General features: G+C 55.2%; 9 protein-coding genes across 9 annotated transcripts; 4 read left to right on the top strand and 5 right to left on the bottom strand.

Moving 5' to 3' along the window:
* Window positions 1-10: 10 nt before the first annotated feature.
* Window positions 11-633, top strand: C8Q71DRAFT_833691 (uncharacterized protein). Its single transcript, XM_047926401.1, has 2 exons — window positions 11-111; window positions 164-633. The coding sequence occupies exons 1-2, from the start codon at window positions 40-42 to the stop codon at window positions 515-517; spliced, it is 426 nt and encodes a 141-aa protein (XP_047779933.1). The 5' UTR covers window positions 11-39; the 3' UTR covers window positions 518-633.
* Window positions 634-1,682: 1,049 nt separating this feature from the next.
* C8Q71DRAFT_567574 (uncharacterized protein) lies at window positions 1,683-2,473 on the bottom strand. Its single transcript, XM_047919408.1, has 4 exons — window positions 2,352-2,473; window positions 2,235-2,285; window positions 1,802-2,174; window positions 1,683-1,736 (listed from the first exon to the last, which is right to left on the bottom strand). Exons 1-3 carry the CDS (start codon window positions 2,389-2,391, stop codon window positions 1,867-1,869), a joined length of 399 nt encoding a protein of 132 aa, XP_047779932.1. The 5' UTR covers window positions 2,392-2,473; the 3' UTR covers window positions 1,683-1,736; window positions 1,802-1,866.
* A 603-nt stretch (window positions 2,474-3,076) lies between these two features.
* C8Q71DRAFT_567428 (uncharacterized protein) lies at window positions 3,077-5,298 on the bottom strand. Its single transcript, XM_047919407.1, has 14 exons — window positions 5,053-5,298; window positions 4,991-5,003; window positions 4,879-4,933; window positions 4,759-4,809; window positions 4,471-4,703; window positions 4,365-4,409; window positions 4,255-4,317; window positions 4,146-4,205; window positions 3,999-4,086; window positions 3,899-3,942; window positions 3,819-3,841; window positions 3,747-3,767; window positions 3,489-3,694; window positions 3,077-3,431 (listed from the first exon to the last, which is right to left on the bottom strand). The coding sequence occupies exons 1-13, from the start codon at window positions 5,082-5,084 to the stop codon at window positions 3,517-3,519; spliced, it is 906 nt and encodes a 301-aa protein (XP_047779931.1). The 5' UTR covers window positions 5,085-5,298; the 3' UTR covers window positions 3,077-3,431; window positions 3,489-3,516.
* Window positions 5,299-7,260: 1,962 nt separating this feature from the next.
* C8Q71DRAFT_706309 (glycogen phosphorylase) lies at window positions 7,261-11,571 on the top strand (the record flags this gene model as incomplete). Its single annotated transcript, XM_047920495.1, has 25 exons — window positions 7,261-7,333; window positions 7,647-7,739; window positions 7,789-7,913; window positions 7,966-8,554; window positions 8,609-8,692; window positions 8,743-8,853; window positions 8,909-8,931; window positions 9,010-9,147; window positions 9,202-9,239; window positions 9,297-9,345; window positions 9,519-9,615; window positions 9,675-9,703; window positions 9,766-9,830; window positions 9,886-9,908; window positions 9,957-10,066; window positions 10,125-10,271; window positions 10,327-10,344; window positions 10,400-10,432; window positions 10,486-10,576; window positions 10,628-10,644; window positions 10,702-10,972; window positions 11,025-11,175; window positions 11,230-11,288; window positions 11,348-11,430; window positions 11,491-11,571. 25 exons carry the CDS (start codon window positions 7,261-7,263, stop codon window positions 11,569-11,571), a joined length of 2,598 nt encoding a protein of 865 aa, XP_047779930.1.
* A 31-nt stretch (window positions 11,572-11,602) lies between these two features.
* On the bottom strand, window positions 11,603-15,697 carry C8Q71DRAFT_567206 (uncharacterized protein). The gene is made up of 5 exons (XM_047919405.1): window positions 15,134-15,697; window positions 14,504-15,083; window positions 12,185-14,454; window positions 12,054-12,125; window positions 11,603-11,995 (listed from the first exon to the last, which is right to left on the bottom strand). Exons 1-5 carry the CDS (start codon window positions 15,603-15,605, stop codon window positions 11,952-11,954), a joined length of 3,438 nt encoding a protein of 1,145 aa, XP_047779929.1. The 5' UTR covers window positions 15,606-15,697; the 3' UTR covers window positions 11,603-11,951.
* Window positions 15,698-15,700: 3 nt separating this feature from the next.
* Window positions 15,701-17,381, bottom strand: C8Q71DRAFT_755005 (ubiquitin-conjugating enzyme/RWD-like protein). Its single transcript, XM_047923524.1, has 5 exons — window positions 17,297-17,381; window positions 17,112-17,244; window positions 16,732-16,809; window positions 15,822-16,679; window positions 15,701-15,735 (listed from the first exon to the last, which is right to left on the bottom strand). The coding sequence occupies exons 1-4, from the start codon at window positions 17,297-17,299 to the stop codon at window positions 16,045-16,047; spliced, it is 849 nt and encodes a 282-aa protein (XP_047779928.1). The 5' UTR covers window positions 17,300-17,381; the 3' UTR covers window positions 15,701-15,735; window positions 15,822-16,044.
* A 123-nt stretch (window positions 17,382-17,504) lies between these two features.
* On the top strand, window positions 17,505-18,723 carry C8Q71DRAFT_566836 (uncharacterized protein). The gene is made up of 3 exons (XM_047919402.1): window positions 17,505-17,937; window positions 17,993-18,165; window positions 18,226-18,723. The coding sequence occupies exons 1-3, from the start codon at window positions 17,636-17,638 to the stop codon at window positions 18,687-18,689; spliced, it is 939 nt and encodes a 312-aa protein (XP_047779927.1). The 5' UTR covers window positions 17,505-17,635; the 3' UTR covers window positions 18,690-18,723.
* A 729-nt stretch (window positions 18,724-19,452) lies between these two features.
* Window positions 19,453-21,330, top strand: C8Q71DRAFT_566845 (uncharacterized protein). The gene is made up of 6 exons (XM_047919403.1): window positions 19,453-19,717; window positions 19,775-20,029; window positions 20,091-20,139; window positions 20,199-20,426; window positions 20,490-20,762; window positions 20,826-21,330. The coding sequence occupies exons 2-6, from the start codon at window positions 19,922-19,924 to the stop codon at window positions 21,128-21,130; spliced, it is 963 nt and encodes a 320-aa protein (XP_047779926.1). The 5' UTR covers window positions 19,453-19,717; window positions 19,775-19,921; the 3' UTR covers window positions 21,131-21,330.
* A 395-nt stretch (window positions 21,331-21,725) lies between these two features.
* On the bottom strand, window positions 21,726-23,297 carry C8Q71DRAFT_847654 (uncharacterized protein). The gene is made up of 2 exons (XM_047926665.1): window positions 22,687-23,297; window positions 21,726-22,637 (listed from the first exon to the last, which is right to left on the bottom strand). The coding sequence occupies exons 1-2, from the start codon at window positions 22,922-22,924 to the stop codon at window positions 22,048-22,050; spliced, it is 828 nt and encodes a 275-aa protein (XP_047779925.1). The 5' UTR covers window positions 22,925-23,297; the 3' UTR covers window positions 21,726-22,047.
* Between the last annotated feature and the right edge of the window lie 13 nt (window positions 23,298-23,310).

The following is a 23,310-nucleotide window of genomic DNA, read 5'->3' as shown; positions in this document are numbered from 1 at the left end:
CGCCTTCACTCTGCACGCCACCGCAGCCTCCATGCTGCCATGGTCTACATCTCGTCCTGGCAGGAGTATCAGGAGGCGGCGGAGGCTCTCTATGAGAAATCTCCAAACACAGTGAGTATTTCTGTTCTCACATCTGTTGTGCGTCTCAATCGTAGGTCTACAGGCACGTTACTGCGTGAAATGGAGGGCGGCGGATGGGAAATTGGTGCTTAAGATCACAGACAATACGACAGTGAGTAAAACGTTCGATTCGCGTGCTTTCCTATTGATCAACCGCGTACGCATTCAGTGCCTCAAATTCAAGACCTCGTCCTCCGTCTTTCTCAACCGATTTGAGGCCCTCAACCTCTCGCTCATGCAGAAGATGACGAATCGACAAGCGAAGCTCAAGCCAGGGCCCTCGCAGATCGACACACCCCATACCGCTGAGCAGGACCGATCCTCAACGCCCGTGCCGGGCACGTCTGGCGTTTCCTCGGGAGGGGTCAAGAAGAAGAAGCCGAAAAAGAAGAAGTAGGCTCGGTCTGCGTGGCTGTTGCCTCGACATCTGGATGTTATGTTGGCTGTGCAAAATCACTGCTGTCGCTCTTGCATCTCAGCCACAACTATAGAGTGCAATTTGTATCAGATAGTGTACGTCTCAATCACTTCCGCGTGAAGTCCCATTCAGTAATGAGCTGGCCGCTCAAACCCTCGCGATGAAGAAACACTCGATGTGCGATCAATGTGCGATTCTCATGGGCCGAGGATCGCTAGTCTCCCGATAGACCCAGTATAGACCGCTCTTCGCTCCAGTTTGTCATTCGCTGACTACATCTACCTCATATACAATGACAGAGACCATTGGCATACACATCTATAGCACAGTCCGGAGTGCCGTCAATGTCCTCCTGTGTTATCGCTGGCGCATGTCATCCAGGGATCCTTGTATCCATAGCTTAAACCTCCAGATCCGGGTGTTTATCGCTGGGTGAAGAGTTTTCCGCGTCTGGTGATGTCGACCTAAGGGCAAACGCTACCGACGTCCGCACTCCGTCACCATCGCTGCTGCCTAGCGAGTGAGGCAGATATGCGCGACTCATTAGATGTGCGACCAGACTGATGGCGTAACTACGATCGCTACTCAGCTCGTAGCATTCCGCCAACAGATGAGTATGACGTACAGTTTCGCTTCGATAAAGATGCTGGCCATCCAAACCGCGTAAGGTGGTATGCGCCCTGCATACTATAGCACTCACGTTGGCATGTAGTATGACTGTTCCTGTAAGAACATGTTCGTCGGATCAGCGTTTCTGTCATTACCTACACAGTCGTTTTACTCACTGGGAATGCCAGAGCCAGACTTATTCCCACTATGGCGACGCTGGCTGCCAGCAGCTTGGAAGGTTATGACCGTGGATAGAGTCTGAGGAGGTTTACATACCAGTCAAAGTACCCGTCTCTATGGTCAGACGAACGATTTTATTGATAATTTGATTGGTGCCTCTCATTCCCGTCTTCATCCTGAACATCTTCTCGAAAACATTCAGTACAGGCGAGACGAAAGACCGTAAAACCGACCAGTATAGTCATCGACACCGCAATGACAACATCGACTATCACGGTGCCTCCAATCCAAATCTACATAATCGTCAACTTGTTGCCAATGAGCGTACATGTCGACAAACGCGTACACCGATTACGATGCGTCCGGACGTCGATGAGAGGACATCTCGGACTGACTGTGTATGTTGCAACTATGATACATGTGTTCACGTGAGCCCGTGTCTTGCTCTGCTGAATCTGCTGAAGAGAAATTTACCTTCACTCCGGTCAGGATTCCACCGATTGCCTGGAATAGACATATCTGGTACGAAGTATAAATCGTCAATTACTCTTCGGCAGATAGGTACCAAGGGTATTATCCCATAGCCTGAGGGCCACTCGGATAGGAAGACATACCAACACTATGCCCCCACCCAGAACCCTCGACCTTGATAATCCCCAGATCCTCCAGGCGAAGAAACATTGAACCACGACCGAAACGATTGCACACATTATCGGTAAGGAGAACCACTCGTTCACCACTGTGTAGTATTCGACTATGCCGCTGCTAGCGTTTGAAACGAAGGTGATGAAGGCGTCCTCCGTGACCAGTCCCCACTGGACCCACTCAGAAATGAAAAGCCCATAGACTGTCGATGTTATCGGTGAGTTTGATGTGTGCACCGAGCGTCAGAGTCCATAGTACTTACCGAGGACTTTGAGTCGGAGGGGATCTTGAGGAAACTGGAGATAATAGAAGTCTGTACAGAGCGATCCCGAGCTCAGTACAAGTCCATTGTTGATGACAACCGATAAATGAGGCTTACAGACTTGCACGGTGAGTACCCCCTGCAGCATCCAGTTCATCAAGTAGCTCAGCAGCTGATGAAAGCGTCAGAAGTGTCTCACTGGCCTCAGGTCATCGGAATGGCTCACGGCAGGCGCGGCTCTAGGGACATGCTCAGTAATCGAATGCAGGCATGTCGACTAGGGATACGACTCACAGTTCATCGAAAAGCTTTGAGCTGGTTCCCATCTTGACAGTCTCGAGGTGGGCAGCGGAACCTTCACCACTGGCATTGCTCTTATGCAGTGCGGGCAGGCAGGCTATGCATCTGCCACTGAAGTGTATGGTATACATCGCCCGATGGGATGTGTCCTGGGTGAGCTTCTCATATCAGATCTCGGGCACCGCACTTGATACGGGGATTTCTTCGACCACTTATGCAGTAGCAGGGACCTCCTCCTATGCAGTATCATCATACAGCTTTTGGCGTTGGCTGGTCAGAAACGAGTCTGATCTCACAAGATTGCTCTCAGCTTTCAGGCCGGGCTAGACTTGCAGTTTCACACTCGGATGCAGAGAGGAGAAAGGAAGTCGACTAAGAAAACACGAACTCAGTATACGGAACACGAGAACGAGAGGGATTCATGAAGCGCTCATCTGTATGGCCCACCATTCGCTATCCGCGGACGAGCGTCCGTCGACCGGCATCTTGACGGTGATTAATCCCGCTAGTTAGAGTGCAGTCAACTATTGGCGGTGCTCGGGGCCCGGAGAAAGTTGCCTTAGTCAAGTACTGTATTGGATAAGATATGGACACCACAGAGCCATACCCGGGTCCCGGATTCTCAAGGCTCAAGCTACGGAGAGCAAACAGCCTTGATCTTGATCGGAGTCAACCGGAAACCAATGCGACCGAGAGGTCCAGTCACCAGTAGCACAGACTGGAACCACCACTCGGCGTCGACAATACGCGATCCTGAAAGACAACACGCAGAAGACACGCGAGTGTCGGCAGACCTTTGCCGTCGATAAATCGTGCCGGCGAGTGCACATTCCACATCCGTTATATGTGCCATACATTGGGATGTTCCAGTGCCGCAGGAACATCCTGATATAAGTCCTGTGACTATATTGTTACTGATCGCCAGTGCGTTTATCCCAATGCCCGAATACACACCTTCGAACATCAGACCCGACAAACAATGTCATGCTACAAAGATCCCCGTGGCCGCAGGCTTGACCTCCTCCGCGGATGGCTCGACGTTGTCCGTGACTGTTTCCTGTGCGAAGGATAAAGGGATTGAAATGTCTTCGACGTCGAAGCTCGGTATTTGACGGAGATGGACACGGTTGAGGAGGTGCGTAAGGAGCGTGATAGCATACCTGTCACACAGCTCAGGTAGGGTGCACATCTATGGGTGAAGAAGGCACGTACAGCTTGGATTGATTGTATACGCTAAGAAGACAATTATGAGAAGGCACACTCCGAGATTGCTATGGTACTCACGCGGGTGCGTAATATGTTTGGTCCTAACCGTAACACGTTAGAACCATTGAGCAACCACATCCTCGCGACTCCATACATACAGGAAACACCGAAGCCAATACGATCCCCGCAACAGCGACACTCGCTATACAGTAGTACACATCAAACATAGCATAAACAGTATGGTATGTGACAACGTACCTGTCAAGCCTCCGGTCTCTAGCGTCAAGAATACGACCTTGTTAATTAGCTGAGTTGACCGCCTCGTACCCGTCTTCTGTCTGAGCAACTGCGGGCGAGCAAAGATCACTGATGAGTACACTAGCGATTATTTTGCGCGCTATGTACCAGTATTATCATCGAAAGAGCACTGATGATATCAAGTAAAGCGGTGCTTGCTCCAAGGACCTGCACAATGGGGTTAAGTAGCGCAGACTCGTTGCTGTAAGACACTCACGATGAGGGCAACCAATCCGGACGTCGATGAGACAACCTCGCCGATCGAATGCGCTTCTCTCAACTGGGGAGCATGTGAGTTGACGCATAGAACGGAGAAGGGCAACACACCTTCAATGCCGTCAGGATTCCCGCTACGATTTGGACCATACATAGCTGCTCGGATACATACGACCTCAATAGGACGTCGCGGCTAAAGATCGCAAAGAGGACATACCGAGATGATCGCACCAACCAAAACCCAGAGTCTCGAGAGCATGTAGATGCGCCACGCGAAGAAACATTGCACCACGGCAGAGCCGAGCGTGCCAATGATAGGCACGGCAAACCATTCGTTGCCGACAAGGTAGTAGGCTTCGATATTATTGCTTGCGTTGTATACGAATGTAATGAAGGCGTCTTCCGTGAACAGTCCGAAGTTGACCCACTCGAAGATGAACACGCCATATACTAGGGGTATTCTGAGACGAACCATGAGCTTTCAAACGGCAGTGTGGAAGCGCACCTAGACACTTCAGTTGCAGGCGATCATTAGGGAAGTGGACGTGGTAAAAGTCTGTATGAGAGTGCACGGAAATCTCAATCAGTGTAGCTCGGACGGCGACTTACGAATGGCCAGACTTACAGACTTGTACTGCGAGCACGCCCTGCAGTGCCCAATGAAGCAGGTAGGTCAAGAGCTGATATTGTCAATGACCGATCAGACCGATTTCCAAAAGATGAACCGCTGAACCAACGTTCGAAATAGCACTTGAAACAAACTCAGTACCGGAAAGCATGACAAGACGCAACAGCTCACAGGTCCTCAACAGACTCCGACTTGATCGCCATTGTCGCAGTCGGGGAACAGAATGCACGGGCGCACCGCTTGCGGCCCCATGTATTTCATGTCGATCCACAGCACACTGCTGTGAACCTCAACGGCATTCCGCTGAATTCTTGATGCCGGAGTGATCTCCTCCCGACGCATGAGCAGGACTACGGGGTAGTATCTCCACGTATCTACCCTGGGTATACTTCTGGGCTTCGGAGGCGACTAACACTCGCCTGGCGGTCTGATTGGCGTCGCGCAGTTCGTGTGAGCCCGCTGACTGAAAGAGTGAACGCGAAATAAACATACCATCATTGATGCCGTCACGCAGGGCTGGGCCAGAACATAGGATGCTTTAGGATGATGATTCGCAAGGGCGCTGCAGGCATAGGTGTGTGAGGAGTTACCAGCTCAGTCCATCAAACATTGTGGTTTGAAATCGAAGACAGTCCATCAGTCATTGTGGTTTGAAATCGAAGAGGTCGCAACCGGCGTGGATAAATCAAGAGCTCTGCATTTTCTGCTCGCAGCACCTTCTAGTTTAAGGCGCTAGATGGAAACTTTAGCATCATTCATATAAGTGGACGACGATGCAAGGGAAACGTACATGGCAGCAGAACGAACCTACCTAGCAAACACATCCATTCTAGCGGTGCATGCCGTCAAGATGTAGCCCTAGAACATTGGACATCTTCTGAAAGGCTAGATGTTTTGAATATGTCAGTGAGTCACTCTCTGACCGTCCACAGCTCACAGCCACCACCGTAGCAACGCTTCTGCACGATACGAAGTAGACATTGCACCTCGAATGACCGACAGTACGTTCTGTGTTCCCCGCTCGAAGCATCTTCGGGCGCCAAGGTTGAGTTTGAGCACTGATTCGCTGTGAGTCCAATCTTACGTTGAGGATGCAAGGGGTCCCATCTAGAACTTGAAGGAAGCAGAAACCCTGACGGAACCTGAAGTCCGGATCCTCGGCAGGCACTGTGGTCGACGTTCCAGCATGTTGCCATCCGGCCATCGTGAACCAGGCTCTATAGAGGCATGGTTCAATGCGCCCGCGACAATATGTAGTTCCGAGGTCGCGTCAAGACGCATGGACTAGGCACCCGATAATCTACGTCGATGCCATGTCCATGGATGTCGCGCGCGTACATGGTACAGTATGCAGTTTCAGGCTTTCAGCAGCAGATGACGCGATCAAAATGAGCACAAGCCCTGACCATAGTCAAATATCAATGCACGTCTCAGTTGTTTAGCGCTATGGCGAACGTACCTGATTATATCCATTTGGTCGACTTCAACCTGTCTGCTCATCGCTGTCACCGGAAAAGACTTCGCGGTATTGCGAAATGCAGCGATGAACGGTCTACTGGCTCAATCACCGGAACCCTCACCTGAAATACAAACGACGACAGCTGCAACTGCGCGAGTCCTCAGGCGGTCACTGGCAGACAGGACCAGGAAAGGACAGATCCATGTATGCTTCGCTTCGCCGATTGTGGTAAGTTATTCTGTACGCTCCTCGCGACTAGCCCAACGTTCTGAGCCTGCGGAAGCTCCGTAACAAGACCTAGGCTGGATTCCGAGTGAGCTGTTACCGGCCTAGCCCCGGTGGTGGTACGAGACCAACTGTACATGGCGAGAATCCCACCACCCGGGCTCGCTTCGGTCTGGCCCGCGATCCGACGACGCTCGGGCGATGTTGTCTCTGCACCTGGACCACCACCTCGCGCTGCGCTCGCACGCCACAATCAGCATTGCTCTCGACATTGTGCATTCTGAAGCCTCCTCTGCAGCAATCCCAGCAATTGAGATCCCTTTTGTGACCGCGATTATCGTGATTCTAAGACGTCAGTACCTCCTCTCTCGCACGGCAGCTTTCAATGCAAAATCAGCACGGGGCCGCCCTGCAGCGTCTGGTGTAACTTCCTCGACCTATCAGCAGACGACGGCCGACGCAGCTGATGCCTCTCGACCGCGAACATGGAGCAGGAGACACCGGGACTGCTGTCGGGCAGGTCCAGGGAGGCTCGGCGCGTCACCACCCTCCGGTCATCCATCCGCAGGGGCCAGGTCTGTCCATCACTCGAATTACATGTCCATATAAGACGCCGCAATGCAGTCCGTCTGACCCCGCACCCGCTCGCCCCTGAGCGAACCCAGTCTGTGCTCTGAGGTTCTGCGGCTACCACCATGACCTCCACGATCGACCCGAAGGCGATTGGGAAACCCGCCCCCAAGCGCAGGCATGTCAGGTCCTTGACAGGTGGGTAGTCGTGCAATGGCTTCGTGACAAGAGTGCGGTAGAAGGCTTGTCCATGTCGCGAATCGCTACGCCGGTGGTGAAGGATGAAGGCGATGTATGCGGCCCCGCGCGAGAGGTGTTGCTCGACTCCGGACTCGCAGTGCGCCTACTATATATCTGCGCTCAAGAGGTACGCATACACGTACGCGAGGTTGACGAATAACATCAGCCATGCGAGCGACGAGGCTCGTACAATATATGATACCCCCCTGAACGTCTGCTCGCACTCACCCGCATATATGCAGCTATTGACAGCTTTATCCCCCGCATACAGGTTATACCCCCGAAACTGACGAATCGGGCAAGGAAAAATGGCCGAGAGGCGACGAGAAAGTATGGAAGGAGAGCATGCGCGAGCTTGACAAAGGTGAGTGCAGAATACTGCCCAGTCCTCAACGTACCTGACAGCAGGTCAGACGTGCCGTCAATTGCCAAGTCTATTGTCAACCAAGTCCAGACGTCGCTCGCTCGCCAGGCATACAACCTGGACAACCTCGGAGCATACCAGGCCGCTGCATTGGCCGTGCGAGACAATCTGATCGTGAGTTTGCTACGTTCAAATCTCCATGTATGCGTCTCTGACCTATGTGCAGCTAAACTGGAACGACACCCAACTGCACTACACGCGCAAGGAACCGAAGCGCGCGTACTACCTCTCACTCGAGTTCCTGATGGGCCGCACGCTCGACAACGCGCTGCTCAACCTCGGGCTGAAGCAGCCCTACAACGAGGCAGTCAATAAGCTCGGGTTCGCGCTCGAAGACCTGCTCGAGCAGGAGCGCGACGCCGGGCTCGGAAACGGCGGGCTGGGCCGGCTCGCCGCTTGCTACCTCGACTCGAGTGCGAGCCAGGAGCTGCCCGTGTGGGGCTACGGCCTGCGCTACAAGTACGGCATCTTCCAGCAGCACATCTCGCCCGAGGGCGCGCAGCTCGAGGCGCCCGACCCCTGGCTCGAGCACGACAACCCGTGGGAGCTCCCCCGCCTCGACGTCACGTACGAGGTGCGCTTCTATGGCCACGCGGAGAGGCTGGACAATATGAAGGCGGTGTGGAGCGGCGGCCAGGAGGTGCTGGCGATGGCATATGATACGATGATCCCTGGGTATGAGACGAAGAGCACGAACAACCTTAGGCTGTGGGAAAGCAAGCCGAAGCGTGGCTTCGATCTGAACAGCTTCAATGGTGAGGATCACGCGCACTCTCAGTCAAACCCGTCTGATGAGCATCCGTGGACAGCCGGTGACTACGAGCGTGCCGTCGAGTCCTCCAACAGCGCAGCAGCGATTACCTCCGTTCTGTACCCCAATGACCACACAACATGTGCGTACCCAGAGGTTGCTTGAGAAATTCACATACTCACCCTTTGGTAGTCGGCAAGGAGCTGCGTCTCAAGCAGCAATATTTCTGGACCGCTGCCAGCTTGGCCGACATCATGCGTCGTTTCAAGAACTTGGACAAGCCAATCACCGAGTTTCCTGACTGTCAGTACATCACCGACGCTATTCTCGGGAGCTTACTCAACGTTCTCCCTTGTAGACGTTGCAATCCAGCTTAATGACGTATGTGCTCCTATCTACGTCGAGATCTACTCGTTGGAAGGAGATTAGGATCTGAGCACGAGCTAACCCATCATACAGACCCACCCTACGTTGGCTATCCCTGAACTCATGCGCATCCTCGTCGACGAAGAGGACGTCCCTTGGGACTTGGCCTGGCAAATCACGACGAACACATTCTTCTTCACGAACCACACTGTACTACCGGAAGCGTTGGAGGTAATGATCGCGACCCCTTGAGGTTCTATGGGTTAACATAATCAATACGCGTAGAAATGGCCCGTCCCTTTGATGTCACACTTGTTGCCCCGGTACGTCTGTTTGAAGAATGCTGACCTACAAGCGAACTGATCAGCCTGATCCCAAAGCCACATGCAGATCATCTTCGACATTGTAAGTTTCATTCTCTGCATCTTGGTCAACATATCTGACCTTGCATCTGCAGAACCAGTACGACGGTATACCCACTTCGAGTTGATAGAGTTGTACTCACATCTCTCCCCGCTCCCCAGGATCTTCTTGCAAGGTATGCCTCATATGCCCTGTTCTTACTCCGGCACTCACGCACTGTATCTATCACAGCGGTCGAGAAGAAGTTCCCAGGTGATCGTGACAAGCTGGCTAGGATGTCGCTCATCGAGGAAGGCTACCCTCAACAAGTGCGCATGGCGAATCTTGCTTGCATCGGTGAATACTATCTCTCCGTCGCTTCCAATCAGTTTGCACGTTTGCTAATATGACTGCAGGAAGCCGGAAGGTCAATGGTGTCGCGGAGGTAATGCATAGGCATTCGTCAACTGTTGCGATCGTGCACCAACGGTACATCTGGCAATGTAGCTCCACTCGGAACTGGTTAAGACCACAATCATGAAGGACTTCGTCGACTTCCACGGTGTCAGCAAGTGAGTTATACACGCCAGATGGTTGCATTGCGCTCGATGCTGACCGACTGTGTAGGTTCTCGAACGTTACGAACGGCAGTAAGTATCAAGCACCATTATGCAACCATTGGTACTGAGATCCACTAGTCACCCCGCGCAGGTGGCTCGACCAGTGCAACCCCGGCCTCAGCCAGTTGATCAGTGACACCCTGAAGTTGCCTAAGGCGGTATTCTTGAAGGACCTGTACAAGCTCGAGGTGCGACAGCCTGCTCTGGAAAGTGACTCATATGTATTAAGATACGGAACAACGCCAGGGTTTGCTGAAGCATGTGGACGACCCGAACTTCCAGAAGAAGTGGGCAGTGATTAAGCAGAGCAACAAGGAACGCCTCGCGCGGTACGTGGAGGCAACGCTGGGTCTCAAGATCAACACGCACGCCATGTTCGATGTCCAGATCAAGGTCCGTTCAGAAGATCGTTTAAGAGGAGCTAATCAATGCTGAACTGGTTTTACAGCGGCTGCACGAGTATAAGGTGACCGTCGAAACAATATCGAGACGCCATCGTTGTCTGATTGTCGTGTTTGTAGCGTCAAACCCTGAACATCATGGGCGTCATCCACGTGAGCCCTTCCTACTTACAGATCATGTAGACGTGCGTTGAAACGTGCTGCAGAGATACTTGACCCTCAAGGACATGACGCCCGCTGAGCGCAAGAAGGTCAACCCGAAGGTGGTTTTCTTTGCTGGCAAAGCAGCGCCTGGGTGTAGGTTTCGATGACTGTGATTGCATTGCACGGGCTAATCGGCATTTGCAGACTACGTGGCGAAACTGGTATGCCGAATAATGGGGCAAGACCCGCAGATCATAACGTCTAACATCTTTACATAGACCATCCGCCTCATCGTGAACGTCGCGCGTATCATCAACGCCGACCCGGACACGAAGGACCTCCTCCAGCTCTACTTCCTTCCTGACTACTCCGTGTCACTCGCTGAGGTCTTGATTCCCGCGTCGGACATCAGTCAACATATCTCCACAGCTGGCACGGAGGCGTCTGGCACGTCGAACATGAAGTTCTGTCTCAATGGTGGTCTCTTGGTAGGAACCGTCGACGGCGCGAACATCGAGATCGCGGAAGAAGTCGGCGAAAACAACGTCTGTAAGTGTCGACATAGCCATCGTTCCTTTTCGTTCCATTGATGATATGTTAGTCTTCTTCGGGCATTTGACCCCTGCGGTCGAGGATCTGCGCTACCAGCATATGTATCATCCTGTCCCTGTTGAGCAGAAGTGCCCTGCCTTGGCTCGGGTCCTGAACGAGGTTTCCGCTGGAAGGTTCGGCGATGGCGGTGTCTACGAGCCGTATGTCAATTTCGCCTGATGGCTGTCGCCATTGTCTAATTACTTTGTACTCAGGCTCCTCAACACCATCCGTCAACATGACCACTACCTCCTGACCGAGGACTTCGATTCCTGTGGGTCCAGTCTCATTACCCCTGCTACATAGATTGACCTTTCTCGAATTGATGAACAGACATCGAGGCCTTGAAGCTTGTTGATCAGGCTTACCAGGACCGCACCGAGTGGATCAAGAAGAGTATCCGGACGACCGCGAAGGTCAGTACTCAAGGGAGTGATTGGGATAAGACGCTGACCGTTGGTGCTTCACATGTACAGATGGGCAAGTTCAGCTCAGATCGTGCAATTGTTGACTATGCCCAAGAATACTGGAACATAGAAAGCACGAAGCCAGAGTAGCTGCCTCGTTCGCGGAGCTGTATATGAGATGGCGGACTGATCTGTAGCAAAGACAGTCCATGCATGTGTCGTAGCTGTGTAATAGGCTGAAAGTAAATGTATCGGGTCTGCATCCTAAGTGATGGAGATAGGGAATGAGAGAAGCGGATTATCGACACAGCAACAGCATAGTGGTGGCGACAGCAAGAATAGGCCGGGATAGACGGGTATCATCAACGCATAACCTGGAATCAATAAGACTAACTCCCTCACTTCACCTCTCCACCGATGACATAGATCTCGTTCTCAACATGACTCGAATCCAAATGGGAAAACCCAGGTGCTCTGGCACAAATGCGCGACTGTAGAAGCCAGAGCCCGTTCGAGCGGCGATTGTCCGGCTAGGCGGTGTCATCGGCATGGGCAGACCCATTCCGAGGTTCTTCTGAAACGATACTGAGATCAGAATAGACCGGCACTAGGGCGGAAACAGAGGAACATACCCGCCACTTGCGTCCCTGGTTCAACCACCGGCTCTTTCGACGACTCGGGTGCCCCCTCAACGTTTTGCTCCGCTGTTAAGTCAAAAGAATCTAAGCTAAGTCGCACTCATATAAACCGACCGGCTGCTTACCTGTCTCACCAGTATGTTCAACAGCCTCCGTCGATTCTGCTGCAGGTGGGCTAGGGACTGGCTCTTCCACTACTGGCTCCTCTTGATCCTGAGCTACAATGTTCTCTTCAAGTGCAGCGGGCGAAGGCTCTTCAGGCTCCTCAGGCGCGGCGAGTGCGCTCTCCTTTGTCGCAATGGGTGCACCCTCTTCGGCAACAGGCTCCTTTTCTTCAGGCGCGGCGACTGCGGAATCCGGTTCACCACTCGTGCCTTGAGCAGTTGGTTCCTCTGTTGATTGAACAGGCTCTTGCGCTCCCTGAGGCTCATCCTCCGCAACCGCAACTTCTGCTGCCGTAGGTTCCACAACAGTGTCCTCAGCAGCTAGCGTCGGTTCAGCCGCCGGCTCCTCTTCGGTTGGCAGCACTTCAGGTTCTGCAACCGGGGCAGGGGGCTCGACAGCCTCGGGCTCTGCAGCTACTTCGGTGAGTCCAGCGGGAGCCTCCGCTTCAACGTCAGGTACAGCGAGGGATTCCTGCACCAGTGCGGCCTCTGATTCAGCGGGGACAACATCTACGGGCTCTGTAGCCGCTGTGGCAACCTCGACCTCTTGCGGAGCAGGGCGAGTCTCTTCAACCACGGCGGGAGCACCAGGTTCTTCTGCTGATGCACTCTCCGCATGCGCAGATGCCTCGGCCATAGCCACGGGCTCGCTAGTGCTGAGTGCCACGTCGGGTCCTGGAGTCTCCCCAGCAAGCACGACAGGCTCAGGAGCAGGCGGCAGCTCCTTGGACTCTGCGACGTCTTGATCACCACCGTTCACTTCCGAAGACGCAGGCGACGTGTTGGTCGGAGGCGTGATGTGCTCGACAAACTTGGTCGGTTTCTCTGTGGGCTCCTCGTCGCTCTTAACAGGCGTAACGGCCGTGACAGCTTCCACAACGGGGGCCTCCGACTCCACGATAGGAACAGGAGGTAGGTCAGCGTCGACCTTCTCGGAGGCAGCAGCAGCAGTTCCAGCAGTCGCAGCAGCAGCAGCAGCAGCAGCAGCGACGCCCGCAGCAACTTCCGCGCCGGTCGAACCTGGACTCTTCGCCTCAGCCTCCGTCTTCTCAGGAGCAGCAGGCGGATTTTCCGGCTCCTCAGATAGGATCTCGCCCATCTCTCCAACCGTCGACGGCTTGCCCGTCTTCTTGCGCGTCGCAAGCTTTGCATCCAGGCTGCCGATCGTGTCCTTTGATGAGAACAGCGTGAAACGCTTCTTCGCATTCGAAAACGTCACGCTCTTGCGCGCGGAGATATTCGAGCGCAATGAGGGCTTGGGCGACGCCGCGCGGTACAGCACAGGCGACGCCGGCTCGGGCGGAGGCGGGGGGCGCGTGAAGACTTGCTCAATGACGAGCCAGCTGAGGGGTTTGCCGTTCGCCTCGAGCCCGGCGACAGGCCTCAGTTGGCAAATGACAAAGCTGGGCCAGTTACTAGCGATGGGATCAAACAGGGCGTCGCTCCAGAAGTCGATGAAGGCCTCATCGATCTGGACGAAGTTGACCGACGCGCACTTTGATGGGAGAGTGACCGTGCGGCTGGTCGCATCAAGCTGTGTACGACGAGGCGGGCTGGCCCTCTGCGTCTTGCTCGACTTACGGTGCACCAGCGGTGGTTCGGTCACCTCGAGGTCGTTATCCATCAGCGTCGAGGCGAGATCCTTGCCGAGGGAGGTATCGCCGAATCCAAGGGATGAGAAGTCAGACCAGTCCTTGGGCGAAAGATCCGTCGTGGACATTGTCGCCCTGGTGGTACCGTTCGTCAGAGTTCCGTTCTGACCGGCTCCAACAGACCGTGAGCGCCCACGGTGCTCCGGGATTCCCAGCTTAACAGTGGTGGCCTCGGTCTTCGAGCCTTCACTGGGAAGCATAGAGAACAAGCGGATAGTCTCGTCGGTGAAGACGCGTGACAATGCCGGACCCGTGTCGTCTTCAGGAGCCAGAGCTGTCTTCTCAGTAGCAGCGGCGTGTTGCTTGAGCAGCTCCCACAAGCTGTCGTGCTCACCAGCCTGCGCCGCGCCTTCCGCCTTGACGGCGTCGGCGATGATCTGTTGCGGAGGCTGCTTGGGCTTCGAGACCGAAAAGTCGGGAAGCCGTGTCTCGACGCGCACGTACAATGCGTCGTACGTCCTTGTCGAGAGGCGCGGTCGCGGCAGAAGGTAGTCTGCGGGCTCGCCGGTCTTGAGGTACGGATAGCCAGCGACAAGCTCAACTAGGCGCCGGGGCATCTTTGTGCGGGCCATCTCATCCCTGCTCTGCAATCAATCAACATTGCAGACGAACGCGAGCTAACACGTACCTGGTCTGTGCTAGAAGGAGATGCTCCAATATTCGACCTGCACGCTCCCATCGTGCGTAGAATGTCGACCAGTCGTCCCCGTCCTCGGCACGTCGTGTAGTCAAGAGCCAGAGACCGAATAGCTTGGAGAGCTTGCTGCCAGACACGCCGCTACGGTCGGAGTGCGAAGCCAGGGACGAGACGATCTCGAGTGTCGCCTCGAGGAGGCGCAGATGCGCCGGGGGCAGTTGCGGAGTGAGGAATCGGGAGAACGCACTAGAGGGGTACGACGCCGCCCGCTCAGCCTCCGAGAACGTCTTGTACCACTGCCACGGCTCAGCACTACTGCTGCCAAGACCGAAGAAGTCGCCCTCCAGCCGGAGGTGGCGGAGAGCCCAGCGGAGGACGGCGGCGAGATCATGCGGAGAGCGAGTGTATTCCAACTCGGTATTAAATAAAGCGGAGGGTGAATTAGGAGAGGGAGGGAGCGTGGACGGGCTTTTGGAAGCCAATGAGAGGATAAATAGAGAAATTAGTCTGCGCTGTACGTCGGGCGACGCGGAGTACCAGTGCGGGTGCATCACACCGAGCGTCTCCAGGCCTGCGACGCGGTCATGAAGGCGTTCGTCGTCGAGAGGAGAGAACACGCACCACCACGGTCTACGATAGCTGTCGAACATGCCTTGACGAGGTTGAGCGCCTCGGAGGGATTCAGTCGCCTTTCTCCAATGACATCGTTGGGCAGGACGGCGCGCTCGCCCGCGTCCGCGTCGAACACAGACGCCAGCTGCCGACCGTCGCTGCTCTTCTCCTCGGGGAGGTTGAGCGTGAGGTGGGGCAGCTGCGGTTTCGCGGTGTCGGTCTTGGGAGACGTGGGGCGGGGCGACCTGGTCCTGAAGAGGGAGAAGCCGACGTCCTTCTCCTTCTCCTTCTTCTCCTCCTTCTTCTCCTCCTTCGGGGCCTGCTGGGCGTGCACGACGTTCGTCGCGGAGGGCGACGCGGGCGGAGAAACGGCCTCGAACTTGCCCTCGAGGAGGGAGGCTACTGAGGTACGCTTGGGCGGGTGGGAAGCGTCCTTCTCATCCTTCTTGCGCGTGAAGACTTTGGATAGGAACGAAGGCATCGCGCATCAAACGGGGTAGGATGAAGGAGAGTAGCTGGCAAGGAGCATGCGCCCAAGTTCAAACGTCGCGGCCGTCGAAGGTCAAGACGAACGCGAAGCGTTTGTGTGCGAATACCGCGTCTAAGAAAGGTAATGATTCACGCTACCGCGGTTTATTACCGCAGCTTATCTCCGTTGTTATGTTGGCTTACCTGATACACTAACAAGCTTATAAGGAATTAGGAATTGAGACCGACATCGTGACTACGGTGCCGCGACAGTCAGAACATTTGATACGGATCACAACAATGCAGGGGTGTTATAAATGCGAGGAGAATGAAGCTACAGAACATGCACATGCGAGAACACTACCCATAGCAACACGATGAACACAACAACTACGTACAGATCCAACAACTAGAACAAGCAGCATCAACGTCCGCCCCTATGCATGCCCTCGTCATAGCCTTTTGAGGGCCTTCTTCCGCTTCTCCGCGCCAGCCCCTCCACCTGTCGCTGCCCTCTTGACTGCCTTAGTCATTGCAGCCGCAGCCGCGGGTACGGCAGCAGTAGCACCCGCTACGTTCGAGTCTGCGGTACCAAGCGGGGCGGGCGAGGTCAGCCGTTCCTTGCCCGTGAGCTTCTGCCCTGCCAACGACGAGTCTGAGGGCGAGAGCGAGCATGTGTTGGGAGTGGAGGCATGAAGGGGGTACGTGACAGGAGCAGAGTTCTCCGTCGTGGCGCTCGCAGAGGCACTCGACGATATTGACTTCGACGACGCAGACTTGCTGGCCGACGCGGTCGCGTTTGCGGAGGCGGTGGGCTTGTGGAACTCTGCGGGGCGCACCCGCGGCGTCGCGTGCACGCTCGTGATCAGCCGGGCCCGGTCACAGTAGCTGTCGTAGTTCTCCAGCAACAGCTTGCCTGCTTCCTCGTCCAGCGCGGATTCGGGGTTCGGGTGGATGAGAAGGCATTTGACAGTCACCAGGATGTGGCCAATGCCGTATGAGGATTTCCAGTCCTTCTTGAGTGTGTTGACACAGATCTCGCCTGCCGCTGATACGTTAGGGTGGAAGATCTTCGTGATCATGCGGCCTGGGGTAATTGTCTGAGTGCAATGTCATGGAGGTGGCAACACATAACTCACACTTTGGTGGTGCAGCCGGGAACTCTTCTGTGAATGAGAACTTCACCCTGAAGTATCCGCCAGCGTAGGGTGTACCCTCTGCATTTGCTCATAATTAGTTACCGCCTCCCACAATATCCAAAGGTCTGGCTAAGGTCGCCGCCAGCAGCAGGAAGCCATGAAGACACTCGATATGAATGTCGCTTCTGGTGATCCCTTCGCAGAATACGAGCCTCACGGTTGTAGATACTGGCGTATGGTCCTCTGGCGCGTGCTAGACACGCGCTCAGACAGTCGAGTATGGATCAGCCACTGATGGACAATGCTGAACGCACTGGTCCTCGAAATGGTGCATACCTCCTGCTGCTGCAAACCATAGAGCACGCGTCTCAAGTACTCACCTGGGCCTTCAACGATGCCTGTGACGTCCAGCATATTGTCTTCGCTGGTGACAACGCGTATCCCTTCCGGGGGGTTCGTCTGGAGCTCATTGAGCTCACGCATCAAGCGGCGAAGCACAGCGGGCGAGGCAGACTGTTGAACCCACGAGTCAGCGCATCCAATGTATGTATACAGTATCACTCACCATGATTGGGTAAAGAGGCGCGTCAGAGAGGCGGAGGAGAGGGGGTAGAAGTTGAAGTTGAAGTTGAAGCTGGTCAGAAACGAACTGAAGGGCGGGGCCCGATTCATCTCCGCCCCAGTGTCACGCTGCCCCGGTCACGGACGTAACGCGTCTTCATGTTGCTTCCGCTGTGACGCGCGAGGGGAGGTCACGACAGGTCACGACTCACGCCGCCGGCGTTGCCACAAGCGCGTCCTGCCAGTGCGCAACGCTCGCATCCCGGTGCCACCACCAACGCCACTCAAACCAACTCAACTTTGTGGCGGCCTGCAGCGTTGTCCGCCCTCGCTGATTCTTGACATGCGCGAAAGCTCGCCGGACGACTCCTCTCTCCCTCCCACGAAGCGGCGGAGGTTTGGCGGGCCGTCGGTGCCACATCTGTCGACGCCGTTCTGGTTCGGCGACGGCGACATTGTCCTCGAAATCGGACAGCACAGGTTCAAGGTTCACCGGACACGCTTACAATGTTCAGAGATCTTCTCCGACATGCTCGCGATACCGCAGCCAGAAGACGCAGAAGCCGTCGACGGGTGTCCACTGGTGCAACTTGCGGACTCGGTGCAAGACTGGCAGGTCGCGTTGAAGTGGATATACGACCCTGAGTATGTGGCTCGCCCGCTCTGTCTCAGCTACGCTTATCGTCCGTGAGTACCTCAGCTCGTTTGCAGTAATGCAGCATCCTGTACCGTTCCCACTTCTTCCGAGCGCCCTGCGGATCGCAACAAAGTACGAGATCGCTGCTCTGCGTGCGTGGGCCGTCAGTCACCTGTGCGCGCGGTGGCCATCTGACCTCGAACGCATGGACACTGCTTCACTGCCTTGTGCTGCTGGTGAGTCTGCCTCGACCCATAGATAGGGAACGTTTGAAGCTGACAGTTATCGTTCACCAGAGGCCATCACGCTCGCCCGAGAATGTGAAGTCCCAGATATCCTTGCCGCGGCCTTCTATGCACTCTCCCTCCAAAGGTTTGGATACAACGCCGACGGTGGACGCTCGCACATCGTCCTCTCCCAAGCAGATATGCGCCGGCTTGTCATCGGGCGCGAGCGTTTGCACGACTTCGCGACGCAGCTGCTCCTCGACCCGCTCAGCGCCGCCCCGGGTATGCCGCCGTTCGAGTCCTGTGACAACTGCCGAGAAGGACTGCAACATTACTGGCGCGCAAAGGTCGCGTCGGATTCGCAGTCGCCCTTCGAGCGGTGGCTCCTCCGCGAGTTCTACATGATGCTTACTGCCCCGGATACATTATTCGAGTCCGGCTTGTGTGTGACGTGCCTTGCGTGGCACAAGGATGCCGCGTGGACTAGGTTTGATACCCTCAAGACTTCCATGCCACGACTCTTTTGCCTGTGAAGGACTCTGTCGATGTTGTCTACTTGTTTTGCTCTCGTGCTTGATCCATGATGCATAATCCGCCGTTATCAGCAAAATGTGTAGGCAAGCGTCGGGCGAGGGACGAACCATAGCGAACCACCCTCCCAGCGCAGGCAGTCGCTGACGGACCGGAGCCTCGCATTCGATACTTGGACCGCCTCTTGATAGACTGAGACTCGAGAGGTAGAATGGAATTCGGAAGTGACGACAGAGGATCGAACGTGTGACGAGACTGTCGGAGGGGAAAGTATCATACCTCCAACGACACGGACACTTGTACTGTGCTGTACTTGCTATCAATGCCCACTTGGTGTCGTGTGTACGGCCCAGTAACTTGAAGTTGTAAGTCACAACAAGCGCTCGTTGGATCAGATGACGTTGACCTATATCTGATACTTATCTACTAATTTGGCTCAGGCTGCCACAAACTCTACCGCTTGAATTTGACTAACGGACGCGCAACTTCTGTCTGTCACCGGTACTGCTCTAAACACTACTTGTCTGCAATCATTCCATCTTTTTTATCCTTTCTACGGCTGTAGGGATCACTGGCACGGAGTCGTCCAGGAGTCGTCCACAGATGTTTCGGAAGCTCCTTACTGTCGACACTCGCACAGCCGTCTCGCAATACCGAAGCTCAAAACGGGGCCTCTTCCTCCACTTGCCACTATGTCCAGGGTCCTCAGCATCGAATCAACTACCCATACGGCGATGCTCTCATATCCAAGCAAAGTCCTCGATTATGCCCGCTGAAAGTACCCTACCTATGGCTACCGGAAACGACGCTACGCCCCGCACGCTAAAGGCCTATCTACCTGGACCGCAGGGCCAGAATGCGTCTCAAGAGACTGTCGAAGAGCCCGAAACCCCGGATGAAGATGTCGCTCAGGACAAGGATGGGAACCCGGCGAGGAAGAGGGTCATGATCACCAAGCTACCGCCCGATGCTACTCTGGAGGAGCTGACGGACCTGCTCGACGGGTTTGGAGAATGTGTAATTGAGAAGAGTGAGTCGTCCGTCCGTCCGTGGTGTCGTGCAGGTACGACCTGACACCTGCCCGCAGAGGCTCACGTTTCCGGTCGCTGGGGCTTCGCTCATGTTCTGTTTCGAAGACTGAAGGATGCCCAAGCGTTCTTGCGTCAGCATAAACAGAAGAAGTTCCGCATAGACGGCCAGACGATCACAGTGCTATATTCCGACGCCGACCAGAATGGCAAAAGCGAGGCCCTCTTCATTCGCAATCTGCCGCGCACTATCACGAAGAAGGAGATCTATGAGCTCTTCAGACCTTATGGCTACATCCGCACTATTGATGTCGGTCAGTCTCCCCGCTTCGAACATAGCCTTGTAGTCCCTTACTGACATCCACTCCTGTCCAGCTTGTGACCGCGATTCGAAACCTATTGGGTATGCACACGTACGGTTTAGGTGGGCCGACGAGGCCTTATTCGCCTTGTCAGTAGCCTCCTACAAAGGCTTCGTTATAGGGGGCCGCAGAATTTGGGTCACCCCCGCGAAAAGTAATATCAAATCGCCAACGCCATTGCGAGTCCGTGCCCCAGAAGACGACATACCCGCCGTTGATGCGGACAGCTCGTACCCGACGTGGCCGCCGAATCATACACTCTGGGTGGGCGGCTTCCCCAAAGCGACGCGCTGGAGCGACCTGCGCACGATGTTCGAGGTTTACGGCAAGGTGGATGATATCAGCCTAAGTACACTTGTCCATGATACAGCATTGCGCCGTGGCTGATGCCTATCCTTGCACATCCCTGTAGTCCGAATGACATCGAACTCTAGGGGAACGTACGCCCACGTCAGGTGTCGCTCACTGACGATAGCGGAGCGCCTAATGTCACGCCACGCATGGAGACCATTTAGAGTGTTCATCTGCCGGAAGTCCTGCCCCGTCATGCTCGAGTACGCCCCGCCGGCCCCGGTACACCATGAACCGCACAACAAGCTGTTCGCGCGGATGGTGGACGGCGACGAAACGGGCATCCGGGCGCTGTTTGGGTCACACGCGCAGAATATACGCAAGATCGAGTTCTGTATGTGTTCCACGTCCTGCCTGCTGATTATGACCTCGACCAGGCTCTGACCCTCCTCTATAGACGACCATTCTAAAGTCGATCCAGTAATTCGTGCTGCATATATCGAATTCGATACGACGGAGGAGGCAACGGCCGCGAAGGATGCAGTCAACCAACAGTCCGTCAACGGCAGGTCACGGCTTGTCCTTTCGTACGCCAAGAAGGGGCCATCAGACGGCAAGTCGAAGAAGCCTTCCAGCCCAGTCTATCTTCCCGTTCCCCAGTGGAAGTCGGTGTACGAGGGCGTGGAGATTAGCCCAGATGCTGTGGAGAGAATGAAGAGCCTCGGCCTCATGACTCCCCCCCTTCCGGAGTCCCAGAGGTAGTCTAGGGGTGCCGCTGCGCTCCTATTGCTCTTGAGGGAAATCTCCGCCTGATCCAGTATCACGTTTTTCGCGTAGGCAAACACACATATTCCATGTCTATGTCACAGCTAAAAGTTAAACGTTAAACACTTGTACAGGTGGATACTAGCCTTTGTCGGAGGGGGGGGGGGTGAGTGAGCAGGCGAGCAACGAACTTCGAGTTCTGGACTCCCTAGAGCAGGCATCGTCGTCGGTCGAGAACTCACGTGAAGACGATTGGCCAAAACTTCGGACGACGGGGCCGCGGTATGTAGGCGCACTATAGTAGCTAAGCAATATAGCTTCTGCACTCGGTAGGTTCACTGCTCTTGACTGCGAGGTTGACACGTGTGCGCGTCCGTTCGTCCACGCCCGTACGGTTCAGATTAGAACGAATGGTGAATATGGTGATGCAGTACATATGTGTCGGCTGCGGCCTGCCTTGCAGTCATCGGAGTCGCCGTAAGAGACGGTGTCGTATATCGTCCCACTTGAGGAGAGTTTGCATATATTGTACTCTCTCGGGTTGACATGCACCGTACATACAGCCTGGTCCAGGAACTCTGTGTGTTTCGAAGTGCATGTACATCGTCTTCGTACTCGAGCTCAGGCTGAGAACAGGAGCACTGTACGTAGACTGCCGCCAGGTCGCCATTCAGTCCGACCTGCGCTTATGTTGCGCGACTCGACCCTAACAGAGTCTGCGCAACCTTCATGCTATAGCTATCATAGTAAGCTTTAAGAACCACAATTGGGCGGCAACTAACTCATTTCTACATCCCAAACCGGCTGTGCGCACTACACAATCCCTTCGGCCAAGTCGGATTAGATCACAAGCGCAGTAGTCTACATATCGTACAAGCTGGCACAAACATCCATGATTCCATCGGCCTTCCGAGTCACATCAATGTCGTCATGTAATGCGGGTTCGCGGACAGCCAAGCTGCGAGCTCCCTCACAAGCCGCACCGCGCTCGTCTCCAATGTTTGATCCCGAGTCCGCACGACTTCCGCCACCGTGCGCCTGCGCTGCTTCGTCGCGAGCACGAGGCCGACCTTCCTTGGGGAGAACGACACGGACACCAGATTGAATGGGACCGTCCGGGTGCCAGTAGGAGTCTGACACCGCGACGGTGGAGCAGACGGCGTCCGTGGCGGACCTGACACAGAGACGACGCCCGCGCGGGAGCCATAGGTCCGGACGAGGTCCTCGAGCCGCGCGCGGGGCTGCATGAGGTCGAAGAGGTCCTTGAAGCTCTCCTCGCGCTCGAGGTGGAGCTCGCTCTCGTCCGCCCAGACGTCCTCGCGCACCTTGAGAGCGATGAAGAGGTCGAGGATGTGCGTCTCGCGCTGCAGGGAGCGCACGGGCGAGACGGGCTCCGAGTCGCCGACGTCGGGGGCGGACATAGGGAATGGGTCGGATGAGTAGGGGGCGTGGACGAGGGACGTGTAGACGGGGAGGTAGGTAGATCGCAGGACGTGCATACATGCTGATGGTGGGTGAGATTATGGGAATGTACGCAATGTGAGGAGACGTACCGACGTATAGACCGCGACTGACACGCCGGAGGTTCACTGTGAGCCAGTAGAGTATCCTCCTCTGCCCTTTTGGCCGCCCTTGAGGAAATATATCATAGACTATACGCAAGAGAATGTATGGCGGTAGAGTCGATAGCGTCACGCTTCGGTACGGTTGTGAGAGTGACGGTGGCCTATCCGCGGCAACGGCAGCATACGGTGGTGGAGGAGTCAAGATAACCTTGTTGTCGAGAATCATGCTGGAAGACTATCAAAGCAGAGTGTCGACGCAGAAACCGTAAGTAGTCTGCGCAAGTTGCCAGAGATGATGGTTTATGTAGAGCGGATAGCACGACATGCGCAGCCTTCAGAGCCAAGTCCCCAGGGTTCGCAGCAGGCGTTCGTGGGCCGCGCGATCATACTGCGCACAAGACGAGCACTGCAAATTACGCTGCGCAGAATTGAGACCGAGAAAATGAGAAACACCAGATCAAATAGTCAGAGAGCGTAGTGGAGGAAGAGACAGGGAGGCTCGAGCGATGGTTGAGTAAACGAGGAATTCCTCGCGGCGGCGCGCGAGCCTCGTGTCGGGAGCGGTTCGGTTCGACTCCTCAGCCGGCCGTGGATAATCCTACGAAAATCCCC

The sequence above is a fragment of the Rhodofomes roseus genome (assembly GCF_022264815.1).
Source record: "Rhodofomes roseus strain CIRM-BRFM 1785 chromosome Unknown C8Q71scaffold_8, whole genome shotgun sequence".
NCBI lineage: Eukaryota > Fungi > Basidiomycota > Agaricomycetes > Polyporales > Fomitopsidaceae > Rhodofomes > Rhodofomes roseus.
Note: the sequence above shows the minus strand (reverse complement) of the source record. Positions and strands in the feature narration are given on the sequence as shown.